Source organism: Rhyacophila brunnea, unplaced genomic scaffold (assembly GCF_057557595.1).
Source record: "Rhyacophila brunnea isolate RB1 unplaced genomic scaffold, BYU_Rbru_1.0 scaffold_11, whole genome shotgun sequence".
NCBI classification, from domain to species: domain Eukaryota; kingdom Metazoa; phylum Arthropoda; class Insecta; order Trichoptera; family Rhyacophilidae; genus Rhyacophila; species Rhyacophila brunnea.
The window spans coordinates 41,339,520-41,362,038 of record NW_028232763.1 but is presented as its reverse complement, the minus strand read 5'-3'; the positions used below and the strand labels follow the sequence as shown (position 1 = coordinate 41,362,038).

The following is a 22,519-nucleotide window of genomic DNA, read 5'->3' as shown; positions in this document are numbered from 1 at the left end:
CCGGCGGCATCCGGAAAACACGTGTCCCAGCCACGTAAAGCGTCTTTTCGTAATTACCTCAATTACCGAAGGCTGCTGTGTCCGCTCATAAACTCGAGTGTTTGTAATGCGGCCGTCTCTAATCACATAAAAATACCATGGTGCTTTCAAACAAGTCGAATTTTAAAAATCCAGCCAGCAAATATAATTCGTTAATAAGTAAGCTTTCACAGCTAAGGGGACGGCATTTGTTTCCCTATTAATATTTTAACTCCCGGTCAAAATTTTGAACTCCCAACTTAAATTTTTTTTTATGAAGAAAGAAATTTTTAAAAAAACATTCAAAATGTGGTACCTATTTGTAGTATAATTATATGTAAAATTTGAGAATACCTATCTTCAAAGTCTTAATAAGAATATTCAGGACCATTATCTTGAAAAATACATTGAAAATTAGCTTGTTAGCATCATGGGAGATGTAGTAGGTACTAGACAATATTGACAGGAGAATAAAATGGGCTGAGTATTTTGCTGTTTTGCAATTTTATTATTATAGTTAGCAAAGCTAAGGATTTAAATTGTCAAAAATTATATCCAGAGACCACGTACACAATCTCAAAATGCGCCTCGTATTTGGTAAGACCGGTTTGATTGTGACGTCACATTTTCTAAAACTTCTAAAAATCACCACTACACGATTATATTTAGGGATGATCTTTGATTAAATAAAAATTGAAAGTGTCAAGATATTCGTAGATTGTGTTAAAATATTAATAAACAGATTTCAGGCACAGAAAAACATAATCGCTTTACAAAAAACCCAATTGGAACAACAAAAGAGATTCATAGAAGAGTTAAAACTAAAAAGGATTGTTGAAGATGCAAGTCTCGGAGGCGAAGTCATCAAAGAAATCAGGCAATCATTAATTCAATGTGACAAGACGATTAAGCCTAAGCTTAAAATTATTATCGGGGATGACCCTGCTGAATCGAACTCTGGTAATAATAATACTTACTATTTGACTTAGTTACGTATTGTTTTATAAATTCTATCATATCCTATGGGATCTGTAAAGAATGTCATGTTTTTGTGAGCCACACACTACTTCTAATTTTCTTGTATAATGTAGGCACAATATTTCCCAATACCTGGGTAATTAACTATATTCAGGTGTGTCAATTAATTGAACATTTGCTATTGGCGAGTGTTGTGCATAGTGCCTGGACATGGCAAAATGTAAAACCCGAATCTCTCAAATGTGAAAATACAAAACTTTATTAAATTAGAATTAAAACTGATTTATTGACATAGACAAATTTCTGGAGCTACATTGCATGAAGGTGCCGAGATTTCTGCAAAGAATGGAGCAACGGGCTAGAGAGAGAGAAGAAAAAAGAGCCGTCGTAAGAGAGAGAAGGAGACAAATGGAAATGGAGAGGGAGCGAATGAAAGAGCAAGTTCGTAATTATAATCATTTTAATGTTTCAAGATTGTATAAGGCCAATGGTTAAGTGGGAATATAATTTGATTAATAAACTCTTTCTTTTAGATTAATACACACTACTATATTACTATATTATTTTAACTAATTCAATTTTTCATAATGCAAAATGAATACTGAATAATGACTTTTTACTGGTAACAATATGGGGTTTTTTAAAACCATTCGCAATTGTGAATAATGGAGCTACAAGAGTCATTTGTTAAATACATTATAAGGAATTCTATTACAAATAAGTAGATATCAATAATTGAGCCGTTGCCCGGAATAATGTTGTATCCAACAAAATTGTCAATGTTGAGTTATTGATGGAATAATGTTGGGCATGTTTTTATGCATCGTTTAAGGTAGGTAGTATGGCAAAGAAAAAATATTTAGGCTTGTGGCAGCATTTTAAAGTTATTAGTTTGTGGAAGAACGTTGTATATGCTATTGTCAAAATGGCGTCGCCGTCCGTCAATATCACGGAGCGTGGTATAATTCACTTGAATAAAGAAAGAAAGCGGACATCTAATGTTTTAAACTGGACAAATATCAAAGCTAGGAAGCTGAAGGATGTAGAAAAAGAGTATTTATCCAGAAAAAATATTATTAAGCCTGCAATTTACCCGTCGAAACAGTTTTGTGGAATAATGTTGTATACCATTTGACAGTTCTGTTGATCTCATGAATAAAATTATTACGTTCGACATATTATTAATATGTCGAACGTTAATCGATTGTATTCGATTGATTTATACATATTGTTATTGGAAATGTTGTTTGATAATAATGCTGGCATTGTAGTGCTCTATATATATTGTAACTTAATCTAATACCGTTTCAATTTTTTTAATCGTTCCTAGTTCTATTTTGCAAGGTCTCGTTGGTGCCAAAAAAAAAATAATCCGGGATGTATTCTCGATTTTAATATCAAGTCAAATATTCAATTAGCATTCAGGTTACTGAATCACAATGGACAAAGTCATCATCTCGTCTCATGTATTGAGAGTCGAATGTCGGACGCTATGTTCAGAAAGCAGACGAAGATAATTCTAAGCTCAAAGACCTGAGACCTCAATGACATGTGTGAATTCATGTTAGATGAGCATGCTGCCTTTTTTAAGACACTATTGAATGAAGCAGAATGAATAAAATACATTTTGCGGAATAATGTTGTATGTGAAATTTTCATATACAACATTTTTCCACTAATTTACTATATTTTTTTTTAATAAATCCAAATTTAATTGCTTTTCTTCACCACTTGACATTTAAAACTCTTAATAATTGTATGTTTATTGTATTTAAAATATAAAATGTAACAAAACATAACTGGTTTAATTTTTTCCATTTTTCTCAAAACAAGAATATTGTTGGATACAACGTTATTCCGGGCAAAGGCTCAATTGTAGATTGTAATAAGAGGTACACACATCAGTCATTTATTGTATCAGTGACTGGTATAGAAATGATCAATTGGGTCAATTGAGGTACTGAGGATTGAACTAATACAAGTGGATCAGTGACCAAGTTGATACATTGAATTCAAAGTAAAATAATATGCTATTATATTAATACTTTCGACCGAAGGTACTTGATGGAATTTGAATTTAAATTCTAATGGATTCAAGCTCTGTACTATTCCATTTAAGATAATGAAAATAAAATAAATGGAATAGTACAGAGCTTGAATCCATTAGAATTTAAAATAATATGCCATTGTAAATTCTGCATAATTACGATTAGCAATTTTTAAGAGATATTGTTCTCAAATGATTCTTTAGGAAAAACTATCGATACTTCATATTTATTAATGTCTAAAGTCAAGCAAAAACAATCAAATTATATATGGTTACTATAAACATAATAATGACATTTTATACACCACATCAATTGGATGGTATCTTTTCCAACAAAGCAGTTACATGCTTGAATCCAGTTTCATGTATAAATAGATAAGTGGCAGTGTGAAAACTGGTCATAATTCATTCTTTAATGTCAATTATTGTACTTATTTAATCCTCATTACTTCAATTTTGTAATAAATGGTTCAATGGTAGAAAAATCGACAAACACCGAGAAAGAGATGGGATCCTTTCTTCTGATATTAACCAATTTAATATTTGATAAACTGTAAAATGTGTCCACATTGGAGGACTGTTCGAATGACCGCCCTCAAAGCCGTGGGTTGGAGATTGAAATTCCATTTTTGGCTCAAATTGACATATTGATTTTTCTATGTGTGTTTGGATCCGAAGTAAGGACACAGCGGGTTGAGATAATACTTAACCATACCTCATAAAGTCTGTTGATATAATCTACGCTCTGTGTACTATGTTTTGAAATAAAGCAGTATTTCACCTGTTAGACTTTTATAATTATTTAGGTACTGATAGAAAAAATCACCGACGAATAGTTCATCGATAACTATTGGGGGTCGTTCATAAATGACATAATCAATGTTGTATATTTTTGTCATATTTCGTCACAAAATTATCCCACTTAAGTCACATTTTTAAAAACCCGCCCCCCCCCATCTCATTCGTTGTCAAATATATTTTTTTGTTGACTTCAGAGTATCATTATCATGGAATATTCACAAACAAATAAGTATCCGTGGGGTTACTGCCAAAAGTTGGTATGTCTCTAAATCATGTTATGGAGTAATTGCAATTTGTAGTTTGATATGCCCTCTAAAATAAGACATGCTGATTTCTTTGTGCTTTTTCTATATATCAGACGATCCTGATTTTTTTTTCACTAGCATACATATTTATATAATATATAGACACATAATGCGTTGTTAACTCTAAATACCTAAATTATTGACTTACCAACTTTTGGCAACAACGCCACGATATATATTATTGGTTGTGTGATGTCACATTTTCTACAACTGCACTATCACCTTCGTTTTAATATACCAGACTCCATTCCCTTCCTTCTGTGGAATCAAGTTCATATATGGACGACCCCTTAGGCATTAATTTATCTAAGAGATGGACAATATTTTACTATATTCTGGGTATGCTATGCCAGTGTTGTAATATAATATTTGAATTGAGTCAAGAGTTTAATTCTACAGATGCAAATTGCCCGGCAACTACTAGACCAAGACGAGAGGAATAAAAAATTGAAGGAGTTTAAAGAGAAGAGAAAACAGGAACAATTAATAGCAATTAGAAATCAACAGATGCGCGAAAGGATAAGGGGGTTGATGGTGGTGGCAGATTTACACTACGAGAAGAAATTAATGCTAAAATATGGGATTCAGGCGTGGATTTTATTTGTCAAAAAAACTAAAGATGACTTTAGCCTTGCCGTCAGACATAATACTTTAAATCTCATCAAGAGACATTTCATCGGATGGCATAAGTATACCGAAGATGTTATCGATGACCGAAACGAAAGAGCCGACAGCATGTGCAATTTTAAATTGATGAGATGGGTATACAAAGAGTGGAAAGCGGTAAATAAATTATTACATTTTATGAATATAATATACTGTGGATTGGGGGCTTATTACATATTATATTTAAATATAAGGCCAAAATAATTTTTCATATTGAAACAAATTCATTTGTCAACACTGACACGATGAGCATAGAAACAACCCTCATAGTATTATAATATGACTCGTTTGCAACGGGTTTTAATGATTGTTGGTTTACATTTAAAAATATTTAACTACTTCTTAGATTGTAAAAGTAGATTCAAATGATTATAACTAGAGGTGCGCGGCGGTCGCGCACCTGTTGCGATGTGAGTATTGCCGGTGTATTAGCTGTTCAAATTGCAGCACTTCAAATTATAGTTGTCGATTATTACCTATTAATTCAATGAGAAAAGATTTCTGTTGACTAAAAACATTTAAATTTTCTGACATTTAATCTCACTATAAGGTCTATTTTTTCATATTAATTACGTTGTTGGTTTTATTTTCTACGTGGAATTTAGATTTATCTATCTACTAAGTACATTAATGTATACAATATAATACCATTTTAATTTATTTTCCTTAGGATCATACATTAATGGTGAATAAAAGACAGGTGGCCGAAGATTGGTATGATCTACGTGTGACCGAGAGATTGTTTGTCCTATGGCGATCAAACACATTAAAAATAAAACTTATGAGAAAATGGCAATGGGACGTGGCTGTGGAACATCATAAGAGGTAAACAGATAATATTTATACACAATATACCTAAAATAATTTCAAATAAAAATTAGACTTAACGAGTACCATTTACATTCGGCGTTCTGGAACCAGACTGTAATATATCAAGATTCATAGTTTTGAGATAATTAAATCCAAAGATTATTATGCCACTAAACCAGGGGTTCAAAAACTTTTTCGTCAAATCGACAATTTTGAAATCAAAAATATTTGGTGGGCCGCCCCAGCCCTGCCCTTTCTTTTGTAAATATTTTCTGTTAAAAAACATAAGGCAAAAAATTATTTCATTGTGTAAACTTATATTTTTAAGTAAAATACATTATTATTACTCTTATTAATAAACTAAAAATAATATTTAAATTTTTTCACCATGTGATTTATGCAATTGTTTGTTTGAAACTAAATCTTGCAATCTAGGCTCAAATTTTGTGGTGTGAGTACGCAAAACAGAATGATGCGATATGTAAATTTTGATAGAAAATGTATTTTCACAAATATAGGTACTTCCAAATAAAGAAGCCATTTGATGAGCATGTTTAACTATATTTGGATATACCCCAAGAGAAAGTCAATTTAAAAATTGAAAGATAATTCATTTTTAATGTAATTTTTAATATTCGATATGAACAATAAAAAATAATACAGATTTAACATAAATCACGGGACGCATCAAAAAGCAACGCGGGACACACTTTGTGAACCCCTGCACTAAACCGTGCCATGAATAGAGTATTTTAGATGTAGACATAATTTAGTAAAATATAGTAATATATGTATAGAAGTAGCAAGTTAACCTTATCACTGCCAGCCAATTTTTACCAGGTGGACACTTGTAGGCCAGCTATTTTTGGAATAAAATAAATCCTTTAAAAAATATGAAATAGGAACATAATAATAAATATTTTTGAAAACTTACCAAATCAACATGTTTCTCAAGTTTATCATGAATGTTTTCACACTAAAATCAAGAATATTGTTTGGAAAATTTATACACGAACAGTTAATTCAGAAGTTACGACGTTTACAAGAACCCGCGAGTTAACTCGTCCGTGGCACTGATCAGGTTAACCTAACAGTAATAAGTTTAGAACCACAGCTAAACTGTAGTAAATATTTTACTATACTCTATTCCAGTACATACTTGTAATTTCATTAGTGGTAACACTACACATGTTTATGTGAATAACATCAGAATAAAATTTTAATACGACAGATTTACTCCTGGATAGAGGATTGAATAGTGATAAAAGTTGTAAAGTTTCTTCAAAATTTGAGATATTACAGTCTGGTTTAAACAATCACAATTAAAACTATATTATGTTGATTTATTCAAGCCGATTGAAATGGCGAGTCATTGGATACTGGCAAACATTACCGACTATCGTTAAACTAGAAAGAGAGCATGAAGCTAGGAAACAGAGATGGCGCATGAAAGTGCAGCAAGTTTTACCGGACTATATACCGCGTCAAATGGACTAATGATGAAAACGATATATAATATGACAAGAAAATAGGTACCTATACAATTATATGTGTAATTAATAAACTGTTTGACAGATTATTACACAATATTTTCATAAAATCTATTTGTACTTAATTAAGTAACATTTTTTTTTAATATCTAAATATATTATGACAACAATAGAAAACTTACAGATATAATATTGTGAAAATAATATAATACATAACTACATCGAATTATTTATACAAGTAATATTATAAGTTTTTTTGATTTAAGCAAAGCTAACGTGTATGCCACACAAAAACTGCTCACTCATTGTATAATCTTTGAATTATGACATTTTTTAAATCAATATTTATTTATATGTTTAATAATTAAAGCGAATCTGTCAATTGGATAATATAAAGCTCAACTGAATTAAGCTTCATTTTTTGTGAAATCAAGTTACTGATGGATTCAAAAAAAATACAAACAAATTCTACACCTGTCAGTTAAGGGAAAAAGAAGTAACCAGAAGTCAATATTTTTTTAAATAAAATTTACATTAGATGTGCGTCTCTCATAGTCCAATGCGTAAGGCGCCGGATTATCTGGGATCTTTGAGTTCGATTCCCGGTGACATCACAATACATCCATGTGATTTTATAAAAGGTTGGACGGGCTATCGATACAATACCGGCATTGGCCCTCATGGCCTGTTGTGTTGAAAAAAGAAAGAAAACGTTTTTGAATATTATGATTAATTCATTGATTTACAAAATGTGCGATAGCTCGGTGGGTCTAATTCTTATTCTCGATTTACATAATGTTTTCCTAGTGTGCCACAATCATCTCTTGAAGACTAACAAAAGTCTTCTAAGAACAAATACGTTATTTGTTAACAATAATATTATCATAGTCATAAGAAATCACAGGCTGTACAAGTTAAATAATAACACTTTCAGTGTAACAAATTTTTTACAGAAATAATTGTCTATGGTCGCAAGAACTTTTGAAAATCTATTATAATATTCTTAGAAAGTAATATAATGTAAACAAGTAAAAAAAAAATACATAGTTATGATTATAAAAAGGCAATATTGTAAAATAATTATGAAGTATCTTGAAGTGATGTATATTTATTAAGAATAAAATTAATATAAAAATAACTTAATTGAGTATTCAATTATTCATCCTACTCATACGATGAAACGGTGGGGAATAGAATTTAACTGTGCTGTATTATCTGCCTCAATAGATCAGCGGCCACACCTAGGCTTTGCAGAAATAACTTACATACGTGTTATTTTCAACTTCGATATTTATATCATTATCATCAGCCGGGGTCAATCCACTGCTGGATGAAGGCCTCCCCAAGCTTTCTCCAACTTTCTCGGTCCTGTGTCGTTCGCTGCCACGTATTTCCGCCGAACTTTACCAGTTCGTCAATCCAGTGACTTTTAGGGCGACCCTGTGGCCGTTTCGTGCCCATTGGGTACCACTGGATGACGGCATTTGTTCAGCGGTCGTCTTTTCGGCGAGCAATGTGCCCCGCCCATCTCCATTTCAGCTGTTTGGCAATGTCTATTACATCGCGTACTCTTGTCTGCTTCCTAACCCATTCGTTTCTCTTACGGTCCTTTCGCGTAATGCCCAACATACACCTCTCCATGCCTCGCTGTGTGACTCTTAGCCTTTGGACATCTCTCGTGTTGAGGGTCCAAGTCTCGCAGCCATATGTGAGCACGGGCAGCACACATTGGTTGAACACCCTACGCTTAAGACATAATGGTAGGTCACTCTTGAAGATATATACTATATAATAATTGAACAATAGAAATGCAGAAATCAGTTTCTGTAGAACAGTTTTAGGCATAACTCATAAGATAACATCTATTGCTGACTTGTCGCTTTTCACACAACAAGGAGGCAAACAGAGATGCAGCAGTTTTCGTCCTAGAGTAGCGCAATGGTTACCAAATGTGTTGCACGAGATGTAATTAATTCCGCACAGTGTGGTTGAGCCGTTAATGTATTATGTGGAAATTAAAAATAAACAGTCTGCAACATTATTAACTACGTAATTTCATATTTGTACAATCAATTAAATCACTGAACTATTTTCATATTAATACTACTAAACTAGATTTTGGTGGTGCATACATAATAATATGTATTTTACAAATATGCAACAACTCTTAACCCGTGTCCGGAAACTTGTACGTATGCAGTTCGCCGTATCACACTTCACCGTGAAATGTTGTATCCGAAATATACGGCCGTATATTAAAGACCGTCCAACCTCTTTGAGGATTCTGACATAAAATTCATGTCTAAATAAAACACGGTTCTTGTCGGTTTAAACTTTACAGGAAGCCAGCAGCAAATAAATTTTGAAAATAACCTATATACTGGATTATTTGTTAGGCTAGGTTAGGTTTTCATTCTTGAATTAATTAATTTTGCCAAAATCAGATATGAAAATTGAATTAATGTTCATATTCAATCTAATAAAATTGGAGACCGTATAGCAGCGGTGCCCAACCTGTAGCTCGCGTAACGTTTTAATGTGGCTCGCGTATTCAGATTAAGTATTAAGCGCGCAGTGTATGTAAAAAATCAGCAAAAATTGCTACTCACTGTGGCAACACCTCGGCAATCACCACTGGCGAAAGGGCGAGAGTAATAGTGAGTATATTAGTCTATGGGCGAGACGAAGCGCGTTTTGACACAATTGACAAATTATATTTATCATAATATAGTTACCCTAATAATTATGTCTGAATATGAGCCAGAGAAAAAGAAAAAATGGGCATTGTTTGATTTGCGATTGAACAGTTGCTATTGGAAAAAAGTGCAAGGTCACTCGTAGAATAGAAGCAATCTCAGAAAATATCAAATTACAGAGAAAAAAGATTTAGAAAAATGCGGTTTTTTAAGTTTATAATGTGATGAATCAACATCTGCAATTTTTTCAAAAAATATCATCGCCCTGTGTGTAGCTCGCCTAAAATTTTTAAATTCTTAATTTGCTCAAGATAGACTAAAGGTTGGGCACCACTGGCGTATAGTATACGGTCATCTCTTTCCAATGGAAAGCTTACGGCGAACTGTGCCACAGTGAAATGTTTTACTTACAATTTACATGTAACCCTCTTAACTAGCAAGGAATACATTATTTTTTATTTAAAAACATTATTGTGTAAATTAATGTCATATGACTACAGACACAAAACATGCAACACTTAAACAAAATTAATAATCTTATAAGAATATCAGCCATGTTGCATGCAACAGAATGTTAATATTGGTAGCCAAGCATTTCAAACGCTAATACACTGATACCGCACTACACGGCCGCTATTGGATTTAATGGCGCAAATTTGATTTATGCCCCGATTTTTTTCTAGAGGTATATAGCTAAAAAAAATGTATTCAACATCAAAAATAATTGGACCAGATGCAGAATAACAAATCATGATGACCTGCATTATAAAATTCAACAGACGATACGTGGAATAAACTGCTCGGTTAGTTAGCCTCCAAGAGTTTATCAAAAGCATTTTCCCATATCGAACAAGGAATGAGAATCCTTTTGCCATTTTTTTTTCAAAAGTTCGACCTAATCCTCCAGAAATTGTATGGAAATAAATGATTCATTATACGGCAGTGGTGAAGGGTGGAGGCAGGCTGTTAAGATCCGACATAAACTGTGCACACAATACTTTGTCAGTCATATGTATTTATTTTCATTGGACTAAGACTACAGTTTACAGATGGTGTTGGTTAGTTTTTAAAATTCAGTTAAACCCTGTGAAAACCATGCCATACTAGATAATAGTAAAAAAATACTTGTATATCTATAAAATATCAAAAAATATGTCATTAAATCATACATATTTATAGATAGAATAATATTTTTTATCTATTATGGTTTGCTTAGGCAGCACTTATGATTTTTATTAAATTAACCAATGACATGTGTAATATGTATTCTTAATTCAACGAAAACGAACAAACATGAACGAAAAATTGTGCACAATTTTGTCTGATCGCCCAAAGCATACCAAAACTATTTTGGTATAAAAACAAATAGTTATGACTGATATAGTTTAATGTTCACTATTTATATCGGATCCTAACAGCTTACCTCCACCCTTCGCCACTGTTATACGGTGTATCACCAACTTTCTAGAAATGTATCTCAGCTGTGAAGCGTGGTATTAGTGTACTATTTTATTATTATTAGTAAAAGAAATAGATTGATTAAATAAGATTGTGATTACTGGTATAAGTTTGCTCACAATATATTATATCAGCGATGCACAACCTTTTATCAATAGGGCCGGTAAAATGTATCAATTTCTAATTGTTAGCACCGGGCATAAGTGTCGTGGATAATGAATTATGTAATATTCTCTGCAGAGTATTACTATTTTTAATTAAATAGGTACATATTAGAATTGACGGATTAAAGCATTTTACATCATTTCAGTCCTAGTCTTATCTAGTCTAGATCAGTGTTCTTCAACCGTTCCGCACAAATTTATTAACGGTCCGCAAAAGCTTTCACCGTGCTATCAACCGGCTATATCGTTACACGATTCGGGAATGAAAAGCACTAGATGTAATGCCGGGAGAATTTTTGAATGCTACTGATATTAACCAGAAAGTCATATTCAACATCATAAGCCAACATTTATAAGCGTTAGCAGAAAACTTTTCCTTGAAAATTAAAATCTACGTAAAGGCAGACCTCTAGCCTCAGGATTAATAATCCCTTTTTGGAAGATATTAAATCATGCGCACTTAATCCTCGTGAAAAAGAAAAGCTGATCAAGCAATCTTCTGATGTCACTCTGCTGTCCAGACATAAAATGCAACCATTGTCTCATTTATGGATATCCCTTGATAAAGAATATCATCTCTGAATTATAAAGATCAGATTATTGGTAATTTTTTCGACATAGATGAAAAGAATTTTTCATCTATGTCAGTAATAAAAACCAAACAAAGAAATCGAATGGATGTTAATGCAGCTCTTCGTCTCTAAGAAACAATGCTGCAACCAGGTATATCAAATTTGCTTACAAAAAAGCAGCAGCAGATGTGGCACTAACCAAAAGTTGTAATTGTAAAACATAAGATTTAATAAATAAAATTCTATCTATAATGGTTATTATTTCTGGTTAATACATATTCCGCTTCATAGCTCCGCGAAATATTTCTCCTATTTTCACCGGGCAGCGGGTGTTAAAAGGTTGAAGAACACTGGTCTAGATAACTATTAGGATTTGCTAGGATTTTTTTGCATATTTAATTTACTCGGCGGGCCACAATAAATGGCCCGTTTGTGGAATGTGCACCACTGTTGCAGCTGATCTTGATAATATAATAAATAAATAATAATAATTATATAATATAGGTACATTATCTACATGAATGAGGGACTAATATAATCCAACAAAAAAATCTAAAAATATAATCTCGAAATGCTATTTTTTGGTATACCCCCAGTAATAGTAAATCTCTACCTAGAAGAGTGCATTGAATTATTACATGTTAGACAGGTAGTAATACATATTTTTATATAGCTCTAAAATGGAATGACCGTAGTAAATTGTTCTGCCATCCTTTCAATGACGAAAGGTAAGTCCATCGATGACCTGTTGAGAATATAAGGCAAAAATTAATTGACATACTACCTTGCTAAATTTAACCATACCTCTCTCATTAAGTTCGTACCCTTTTTGTTGTATATACAGATGGCAACATTTGACTATGCAAAGCCAAAATGGCGTTAGTAATGATTTTCACATTGATTGGCACGGTGACAAATTTAGTCTACTTTAGGCAGACTCATTTTGAGGTTAACCGATTTTCATAACCTTCACATAGTACCATAAAATGACAACATCGCATCTCGCTTACTCTTGAAGAATGAAGGCGAGACAATCTGCACTTTTACATGTAAATAGTTATTATCGCGATAGTTTAAAATACACACCATTGCTGTAAGTAAATCGATACACGTGTACAGGCGCTATTATCTTATTTACTCATATAATATTTTACAATACATAATGAATCTCTTGACAATGTCCCATTGAAGTGGATGAAACCGGTCCTGATGATAATTAAAGTATGTGGAATAAAAACTGTGTATTGTGTTTTATTTTAATTAATAGAATAATTTTCCACCAAAAATTGACAGTTATATTATAATATGCATTAAGTTTAATTTGCCACATTCAACTCATATTTGCATTTTGAAGGTCATTCTACATGGGCAGGTAAAATGCCGCGGTTCACTCGCTACTAACTGTGCCACGAACAAAACCATAATTAGCCAGTCCACACGTGTTGTGGGAGGAGGCGTTCGGAAAGTGAGCAACGTCTCGGCACGTGATTGCGAGTAGTTGTCCCAGTGCATCGGATGCGTCATGCGTGATCAGTCACAGTATTTGTGTTTTGCGCTCAGATTAAATAAACAAATGAATTGTTTCTATATGAAAATGTTACAAAATAGTCTGCCATAAAAAATAATCCGATTCAAGGAGTAAATGCAGAATATGTTATCATGCTATTTCTTCATAATGGTTGATTTGTCACATACTCTGCCAGTCAATGTGATTTGTTCGTCTTTCACCAACCACATTTCGACGGTCACGTATAGTTTGCAAAATTTAGAGGCGGTTGGTAGCCGGTAAACCGTGGCCATGGCCCCCAAAGAAGGGCTGACAGGGCTCTAGCCAGGGGGCCCGGACTTAAAAGGGGCCCAGCGTGGCGGATTGACCAGCCAAGTGAGATAAACACACATAAAAAAATAGCAATAATAGTAAAAAATGTTGCCTGTGTATTTTAACGTTAAGCATGGGTACAAACATTTAAAAATATGTGTTTATGCGATTGCAAATTTTTTATTATTGTTGGTCGATATTCGATAACTCCATAATTCAAGTGGGTGCATTAAAAAATACACCGAATACCCTTAATTGTACGTCGAACACCATTTGGAATACTGCCTTTAATTAACTTTGGCGATAGGTAAGGGGGGCCGCCAAAGATTCCAGCCTGGGAGCCCGCTTCAGGATATGGGGGCCATGACCGTGGCATTTTTACCTGCTAATGTAGAATAGTCTTAAGACTTATCTCCCCATTCTTTCGTACACAAATTTGCTAAAAAATAAAGCTCTTTGAATAATGTTCTAGGATTAGTCTCAAACAGCGACAAGTATCTAAATTCGTAGAATGAGAATGAAAAAACAAAGTTATATTCAAGTCTAATTGAGTTGGTATGACCAAAGACAATGTTCCATTTTTGATCGTTCATACTCTCCTGGATTGCACACAATTTTATCATTTGATTTGGTTTAGATAAAAATATAAACAGTATTATTCCATACCTGTCAGTCCACTTGCCTTCACTATAATTCTCTTTATTAAAAAGAGCAGCATAATCGATCCAATCGCAAGACTGTAGAGACCACAGACAAAACACATAGCAATACTGAAAATAAAACAATTATAATTTAGAATCAAAAATACAATAGAACGGGGTGTAATTGATCGATTAAAGTATTATTATAATAATTTCCCTGTTTTAACACTATTTCTATAGCTCAATATAGTATTATCTAAAACTATTATTATCCTAAGACATTTTGGAAAACGCACTAATTTTTCATTTAATACATTGGATGCGTAACGATTAGGTGGCCATTAGATATAATTATATGATTAGCATGCTATTTAAATGTGGTAATTAAAAAGTGATTATCCACACTTTATTGATATTTTTACATCTTCACTTTGATCTGAGCGCAACCGAATTATCTACCGATTGATTTGGACACATTTCAGAATTGTCCCATGATTTTACAGGTACGTGATGTTTATATCCAATATTTCCTTACATACTGTATATGTTCGCTATATTTGCTATTCACGTCTAACAAAATGACATTTTTGTCACTTACGACCTTCTAATCCTTTTTCCAAATTTGAAACAATTTGATTTTGTTTTAAATACTTCTTTACGGCTACGTCACCCTTTCAGAGTGGTAATTATCTTAAAAGAGCTTAAGAGGCAGCTGGCTCTTCTAGTATATTGTAATTATGATAATTATCACATACCTAGCCTCATAATATACATCGCTGCAGTCATCGGGCAGTAAAATAGTCTTGTATAAGATAAAAGGATGACAAACTGTCGTCAGCGTAAGATTGGATCCATAAAACAGTGCAGACATTCCAAGGAATATTCCCCACAGAAAATAGCGTTTGTTGTTCGATCCGATACAACAATCCAGCCTACAAAAACATACAATAGAATTTATATGAGTAAGAATTTAAGATGGACAGTGTCTAGAATTACAGCATTCCGATAAAATAATATAATATCTTCTATTGAGTTGCTTACCAGATAGAATGACATTCTCTATTGGGTATGTTTGCTTGGCATTGATGACAGAATGTTTGGGAGTCATCGCTGAAAAATAATTATAATTAATATATTATATAAGACAGTTGGGGACCACCTTTTGGACCTTGCGGACCACTAAACTAAAAATCTTGAATCCCGCGGGACCACTACCACGTATTTTTTCCGTTTTTATGTCAATATAATGATAAAAGAATTATAATAAATAAACTAATTAACACACATAATCTTGTGAGGGTAATGTTTGACTTATAATGTAAATCTCATGTTGTGTACGTCTTGAATTTAGATTTGTTATGTCCACAATGTTTTGTATTCTTAAATAAATAAATTACGAAGAATGCAAAAAAACACATTTTAAATTTCATTTTATTAAAAAAGAATCAATACAATTATTACAATAATATTAATTCTACATCGACATAGAGGTGTATAAAAGATTATTTACAGGTAACAGAAAGATAATTAGAGTGGCCTTTGTTGCTGCTTGTTTGAAACAAGCTGTTGGATATTTGGTTCCAATGACGTTACTGCAACACGGAGAGCCGTTTGTATTTCAAGCCGACTGCGGTACTTGGTTTTAATTGCCGTAACTGATGAGAATGCCTTTCACAAAATATGTAGTTGTAAATGGAATCAAAATTTTTAAGGCCTTTTCACTCAACACTCGGTACTTACTCATTTTTAACAGAAAGCCAAAAATGAGATTTTGATACAGACGAGTGGAATTTACTTTTGAGACCTTCGCCGGATGATAGATCAATTAGAATTTCTTTTTATTTTATACCCAAATTACAATTATCGATTTTCACCGTATCCACGTATTTTCGTGTCTGGGATCCTCTTCCTTTGTATAATAACGACAAAATAAATATTATAAGAATACACATACTGAAACTTTTTAATAAATACGAAAATTGCAAATATATTCAAATTACTCTGCAGACCACCAAAATTCTCTCACGGACTACCGGTTGGGGAACGCTGATATAAGATATGTACCAAAACATTAAGAAAATTTTTGATTAAAGATTCAGTTTATATTTAGGCCATCCGCTCACACAGAAACTAAAATCTGACAAACTGGTTGGTGATAGAACTCATAAACTAGCCAGTGACTGATGCTTTGCACCAACGCTAGTGAAACCTAATAACCTCAAACTGTCAAACCCATTGTCTTTCCCAGTGACGTCCCGTGGGGGTAGGCAGATTGAGCGTCGCTTGGGGACGGAAAATCGAGGGGAATTATTAGGTATATATAGAAATTAGTAATAACGGAAATATCTTTCCATTAAAAAATTCAGTTCACTGCATGAAAATCAAATATATTTATTAACATAGAAGGTTTAACAGGACTGTAATTTTTTTGTCGGGTTTGCGATGTCTAGTTTACTTCCGTTGTCCTTGGACGAAACGTCCATGATGACCAGCAGTGGCACGTGCAGATTTGCGAATTATATTTGAATTATAGGTAGGTAGTATCTACATACTTACCTAATTAATTTATCCAAATATTTTTGCCAGTCACTCGCGAGTTTTGAAAGTTGTCAGGTGTATTTTTTAAATGTATCTGAAACCGTAGACTCGCAATACTGTCTATTGAAGTAGAGATGACATTTAAATTAGATTTAGTGGTGTATATTTTGTCAGTAATGTATCCATACAACACATTTTTTAGATATTTGAGTCATGAAAAGATGATAAAAAATGGGGCGGCATTTGGCGCTGCCTAGGGGTGGCATTTTGTCTAGGGACGTCACTGGTCTTTCCTACTTCATTCTAAGCTTTTTCCGTAATATCTTTACGGGAATATTCTGACAGTCAGTAACACTCATATTATATTGTAATATTCTAACATAATATATATTATAAATTATTATGTGATTATAATATTATAAAGAAAGTGGATTATAAATGGACAATATTGCAATTAATATCTTTTAATTTAATATCCGCCACCGATAACAAAGTTAAGATGCCTGTAAATGAATGACTTTGAACATATAAAAAAGCAAACAGTTGAAATTTGACTCGTTCGTAAAGATTCACTTGTAAATCAATAATAATTAAAGTTGTTGATTTAGCTCAACTTGCTAGATAAAAATCATAACCAATTAATGCAGTGGTTTTGTGAATATTTTCTTTTTGACTTTAGTTTCAAAAACAGTAAAAATATTTTAAATTTGGGTATGCATGTTTTCCATCCAAAAAATATGATGTGGTACCTCTGTCATTTCTTGTTCCTACAACATTAACATACATGTTAAAAATAAACGAAATCTGTCAAGATAACATGAGATACCAGGGGCGATACTTTGATTGTCAACATTTTACATTTCTCATTAATTAATTATTATGAAATGCAATCTTTTGTGTCATAAGCCTTTACACATGTGTGAATTTACTGCTGGCATTATGTATTGTCACAACTGTAAAAATAAAAGGCAATAATGTGAACATTTACTGTCGTGCAATTTGTCGCGAATTTTCACGCGATAGTGGCAAGTCGCGTGTCATACTCGCAAAATCGCATCAACAAACACGTCTCGCTTACACTTGAACAATGAGATTGGCGGGGCAACCAACATTTTTGTGTGTAAATCGTTATTGTCTCAAAAGTTTAATTTGCACGCTATGCATGCTGATAGTAAATCCACGCACGTAAACCGGGGTGGGTTATCATTTACAAATTATAGGTATGTACTTAGTTAAAATTTGTTAGAGATCTAAATATATATTTGAATGGCCCCGATTGGTGTTGCGTGTAGTGGTTGAATCTGATACTTAATTTGACTTACGTTAATAATGTCTGAATGTCATCAGAATTAGATGCCTCAACGTCGTTCATATAAGACGACTTGGTAGGTGTCCCCATCTGGTGTGCTTTAGTTTTTGCATTATACAAACAGATAATGCTCCCCATTGCCAAAATGACGAGCAGAAAATTTTCTTCAGGCAGAATTTCGAGGAGTTTTATTACGTAGATATTGAACACTACCAGCAGCCAAAGCACTGATGAGACCAGCCACATGATGAAGAAATGGGACCTGAATGAAATACATAACGTAAGTAGAATTTTGGAATTGTATGTAATGAATCTTGAGGAAGATGATGCTAGTTGTTAGTCAATCCAACGAAAAGTGATTTAAGCCGCCAAGGTTACTTCTAACGAGTGGAGGTGGGTGCAGGGAACTCAGAAATAATGGGAACTTAAATACCTGGGTAAGGACTTTCCTCGGCAACCAATCTCGAGTAAGAAAGAATACAGAATAAATTTAAACACGTGTCAAGAATACGTCATACGTCGAATACTGATAACTGCTCTCGGTTTATGCATTGACGCTCATTTAATATTGGTGTATTACACACACGTACACGCACGTCGATAATGTGTGGTTCATTTGCGTAGGACACTCACACATTCAAAACCCTGCATCAAAATTTACTGTATTGTTATATAGCTTATCAGAATTCTATTTATTATCTGTTCTATGGGTGGGTGGGTAGCAGTGCGAATAGTTTTCTTGAAAAAATTATTTAATTAAAATCTTCATTATTTCTATATCAATACAATTATTATTGAACAATTTACTAGAAATATTGATAATTTAACAAAACAATCAATATTTAGAATGGACAAATATCTCCAACGCAAACTACTCTGAAAAGTTGTTTATATTAACATCTCTTTCCTGGAGTCTATCGTACATGCTTAAAAGCGTATCCGGAAATTTGTACGTAAACAGTTCACCGCAGGACAGTTATTCGTGCACCGCAGTACGTGAAACATTTGTTTGTGTAACATTTAATCAAATGACGAGTTCTTCGTTGAACATTTCACCGTAGAGTATATTTGTACGTATGCTACAACATGTGGTGAATTTTATGAGATGTCTTTACTAGGTTAGGTTAGGGTTAGTCTAATTGGAACAGTACTATTTGCAAACTATCGCCGCATTTTGTAAGATACGTACAAATGTATTCCACGGTGAAATGTTCAACGAAGAACTCGTCATTTGATAAAATGTTATACGAACTCATGTTTCACGTACTGCGGCGCATGAATAAGTGTCCCACGATGAACTGCATACGTACAACTTACATGTAACCCCTTAAAAGTACAGTACAACTTCGACTAATACGGGTGAAGGAATATTCAGACACACATGCTGTGGAGTGACATTAATGTTGGATGTCGAAGCGCTTGCTTTCGGTAATCCTGCTTTGAAAGAAGAATCAAGCTTTGTTTGCACTTTTGAAGTCTGCTGTTTTTTTATAATCAAATCTAAAATTACGAAAATGTGTGTGATATAGTTGAACTTCATTATCTGACGAATAGTCAATAAATGTTATTAGATCGTCAAGATGCAAACTTATCACCGATAACTTTGTTTTTAAACGTGTTGTTTCTTCTTCCTCACTATATTTACTTGCATCCCCATTTTCCAAAATCATAACTTCATCTGCTAATTTACTTTCAGTCGTAATGTGATACCCAGGGTCACCTTTATCTACTTCTAACCATTGTAAACTGATTGATTTGAATAATAAATGCATCCATTCACTTCGAGTAAACAAATTAAACTGCTGTGCAGCTGTGTGAATTAGCGGCCAGTTGCAAATGTCAGTGATACGTTCAGTTTAGAGCATGACGGCATTATGATTTGAATTCGAGAGCGAGAGGTATGACGTGATTATCATGTGGAGAACATTGTTTAAAAGCGGTGACACTTGAATTTAAATATGTATAACATTAACAGCATGTTTTAAACAATTTTCATATTTGTCTGCCTGCCTCACCTAACCATAATAGTTTAGGTATGCTATGGGCAATCCGACAAAAATAGTGCACGCTTTTCCAGACACACCTAAGTACTTATCTATTTTCGTTGAATTAAGAATACCTATTACAGATGGTGTTGGTTAGTTTTTTAAAATTCATTAAGCACTGCCAAACCAAACCATAATAGATAAAAAATATTAAGTATTCTATCTATAAAATATCTAAAATTATGTATGATATAATTGCAATCTGTAGTATGTGCAAATTGTAGTATTTATTAGTATAATGAAAACAAATACCTATGACTGACAAAGTTTAGTGTGCACTGTTTATGTCGGATCTTAACAGCCTACCTCCACCCTTCGCCACTGATGGCCACCCATTTGGATAAAATTAATTAATAATTATGAAGTACATAATGTTGATAATAATAATTTACCATGCATTCCATAAGAAAGTATGACCTGTTTAAATATATTGGTACAAGTCGGTTATCCTGGATACAGCGGCAAACACATTTTGATAATAGTCGATGTACTGGATAATTTGTTAGGATAACCTAACCTAACCAAACTTAACCTAACCAAGGCATGAACAAAAACGATGCATAAGTGCGAGTGAGAAAGTATTCGGCACCCTTATAATCTCTGCGACACGCACTAGAGTAAGATAAAAGGTTTACAGATTTGGGAGATGGTTTGCTCGGTGTAGTCGCCAAATCTTACCTCATGGCTTAATTATGCGCGTCGATAACCGTGTTGCTAAAATTGCTATTTTTGTGTTAAACATAAAGTCAGTGGTAAATATTTTTAGTTAATTAAGTAGAAAAGATAATTCTGTGTGTTGTATTAAAATGTGGAAGCTGTACTGATAAGCAAGAAGATGGTATTACGTTTCAAAGGTAAGTTGATACATGTTCGTGATAATTTATTTGTATATTATTATATATTTTAATATCAAGTGACCGTGTTTCTTTAAAATAACTTAAATTATGAATATTTTTACCTAATGGTTGCATTTTGACCGCTTAAAAATACTATATAATGTAAAAAAATAGAAAAATATATTTTAATTCTGAGCGTCTAATGCGAGCACTTTGGACGAGCACTAGCGAAATGGTCTATGGTCTCGAACATTTGAATACGAATGCGTTCGCTCGCCCACAAACCAAACGCACGGCACGCAGCTTCATTTAGCAATGCAATGGGTGGCGTCTAGATGTATCTATAGTCTAAGAACCTAACCTAAACTAACCCAAACTAACAAATAATGCAGTATATCGGCTATTTTCAAAATGTGTTTGCCACTGTATCCAGGATAAACGTATAGAACCAATATATTTTACGTAATATAATATTATGAAGTAACTAGCTTTAGTATGTACATACCATTTATTTATTTCAATATATCCATTAAGACCATTTGGATTGGTTTATATTTACATTAATATGTGATTGCAATAGCTAAAACAAACAGGTTCAAAAACCAGATAATTAGAGAAGTAATTTTTGAATGAGAGAAGAATGACATGCTCATGGGTTACCTTGGTTGGGCTTGTAAAAGGCACCTTCGTAAATATAAAATCATAAATATCAATATGAAAAATACTGCAAGGGTCCAATAAAGGGAGAAAGATGCTGTATATATTGATATTGGTACAATCACGAATGGCAGGACAGCATCTACAGATATTTTTGAAGAATTCCCCCGCAAAGGAATTCTCAGCAGTTTATTCATCGAAGATACCATTTTTGATATGGTACGGGATATTACCCAGAAGCAGAAATAAATATTCGTTCGATTTTTTTATACATAATGTCACATTTTACAATATACACTATATTATTATTATTATCTACATGACGTTCACGGTAAATTATCAAAATAGGAGATAACGACCGGCGATAATCGAAACTTTTGTCTGACATAAAATGTCAAATTAAATAACCTAATTCTCCGAATGTAAACAGTAGTGTTGCCATCTTTTTGTCACCGAATTATAGTACGCGTCCTAGAAATTATAGTAGGTATTTTCGCAAAAATTACAGTACCTACGCTATGTCATATTATTATTAGGTATTCTGTTGAAAATGTACAGCACTTATGATTTTCACAAAAAAAAAACGAATTTTATAAATTCTGATGCCTTTTTTATTTAAGTACCTAGGTAAGTACCTCTCCTGACTAAAAATGCTTACCGGCGAATTTA

At 33.1% G+C, this 22,519-nt stretch overlaps 3 protein-coding genes across 3 annotated transcripts in view; 2 read left to right on the top strand and 1 right to left on the bottom strand.

The window, feature by feature from the left end:
- LOC147078717 (uncharacterized) overlaps positions 1-22,519 on the top strand; it is an 869,452-nt gene that overhangs the window by 227,002 nt on the left and 619,931 nt on the right. The gene's annotated exons all lie outside the window — the stretch shown is intronic.
- On the top strand, positions 846-12,462 carry LOC147078729 (uncharacterized). Its single transcript, XM_085960394.1, has 5 exons — positions 846-978; positions 1,292-1,437; positions 4,549-4,932; positions 5,486-5,640; positions 6,978-12,462. The coding sequence occupies exons 2-5, from the start codon at positions 1,315-1,317 to the stop codon at positions 7,120-7,122; spliced, it is 807 nt and encodes a 268-aa protein (XP_085816520.1). The 5' UTR covers positions 846-978; positions 1,292-1,314; the 3' UTR covers positions 7,123-12,462.
- Positions 12,614-22,261, bottom strand: GABPI (zinc finger DHHC-type palmitoyltransferase GABPI). Its single transcript, XM_085960393.1, has 6 exons — positions 21,854-22,261; positions 18,326-18,574; positions 15,507-15,575; positions 15,221-15,397; positions 14,491-14,594; positions 12,614-12,750 (listed from the first exon to the last, which is right to left on the bottom strand). Exons 1-6 carry the CDS (start codon positions 22,057-22,059, stop codon positions 12,671-12,673), a joined length of 885 nt encoding a protein of 294 aa, XP_085816519.1. The 5' UTR covers positions 22,060-22,261; the 3' UTR covers positions 12,614-12,670.

What these genes read in the sequence shown, in the direction of transcription:
- LOC147078729 (XM_085960394.1), top strand. Translation starts at nt 1,315, where the DNA reads ATGAAGGTGCCGAGATTTCTGCAAAGAATGGAGCAACGGGCTAGAGAG. An exon ending in GGGAGCGAATGAAAGAGCAA is followed by an intron (nt 1,438 to 4,548) that starts GTTCGTAATTAT and finishes TTAATTCTACAG; the next exon opens with ATGCAAATTGCCCGGCAACT. An exon ending in GCTGTGGAACATCATAAGAG is followed by an intron (nt 5,641 to 6,977) that starts GTAAACAGATAA and finishes GATTTATTCAAG; the next exon opens with CCGATTGAAATGGCGAGTCA.
- GABPI (XM_085960393.1), bottom strand. Translation starts at nt 22,059, where the DNA reads ATGGTATCTTCGATGAATAAACTGCTGAGAATTCCTTTGCGGGGGAAT. An exon ending in GACATTCAGACATTATTAAC is followed by an intron (nt 15,576 to 18,325) that starts GTAAGTCAAATT and finishes ATTATTTTTCAG; the next exon opens with CGATGACTCCCAAACATTCT. An exon ending in AGAGAATGTCATTCTATCTG is followed by an intron (nt 15,398 to 15,506) that starts GTAAGCAACTCA and finishes ATGTTTTTGTAG; the next exon opens with GCTGGATTGTTGTATCGGAT.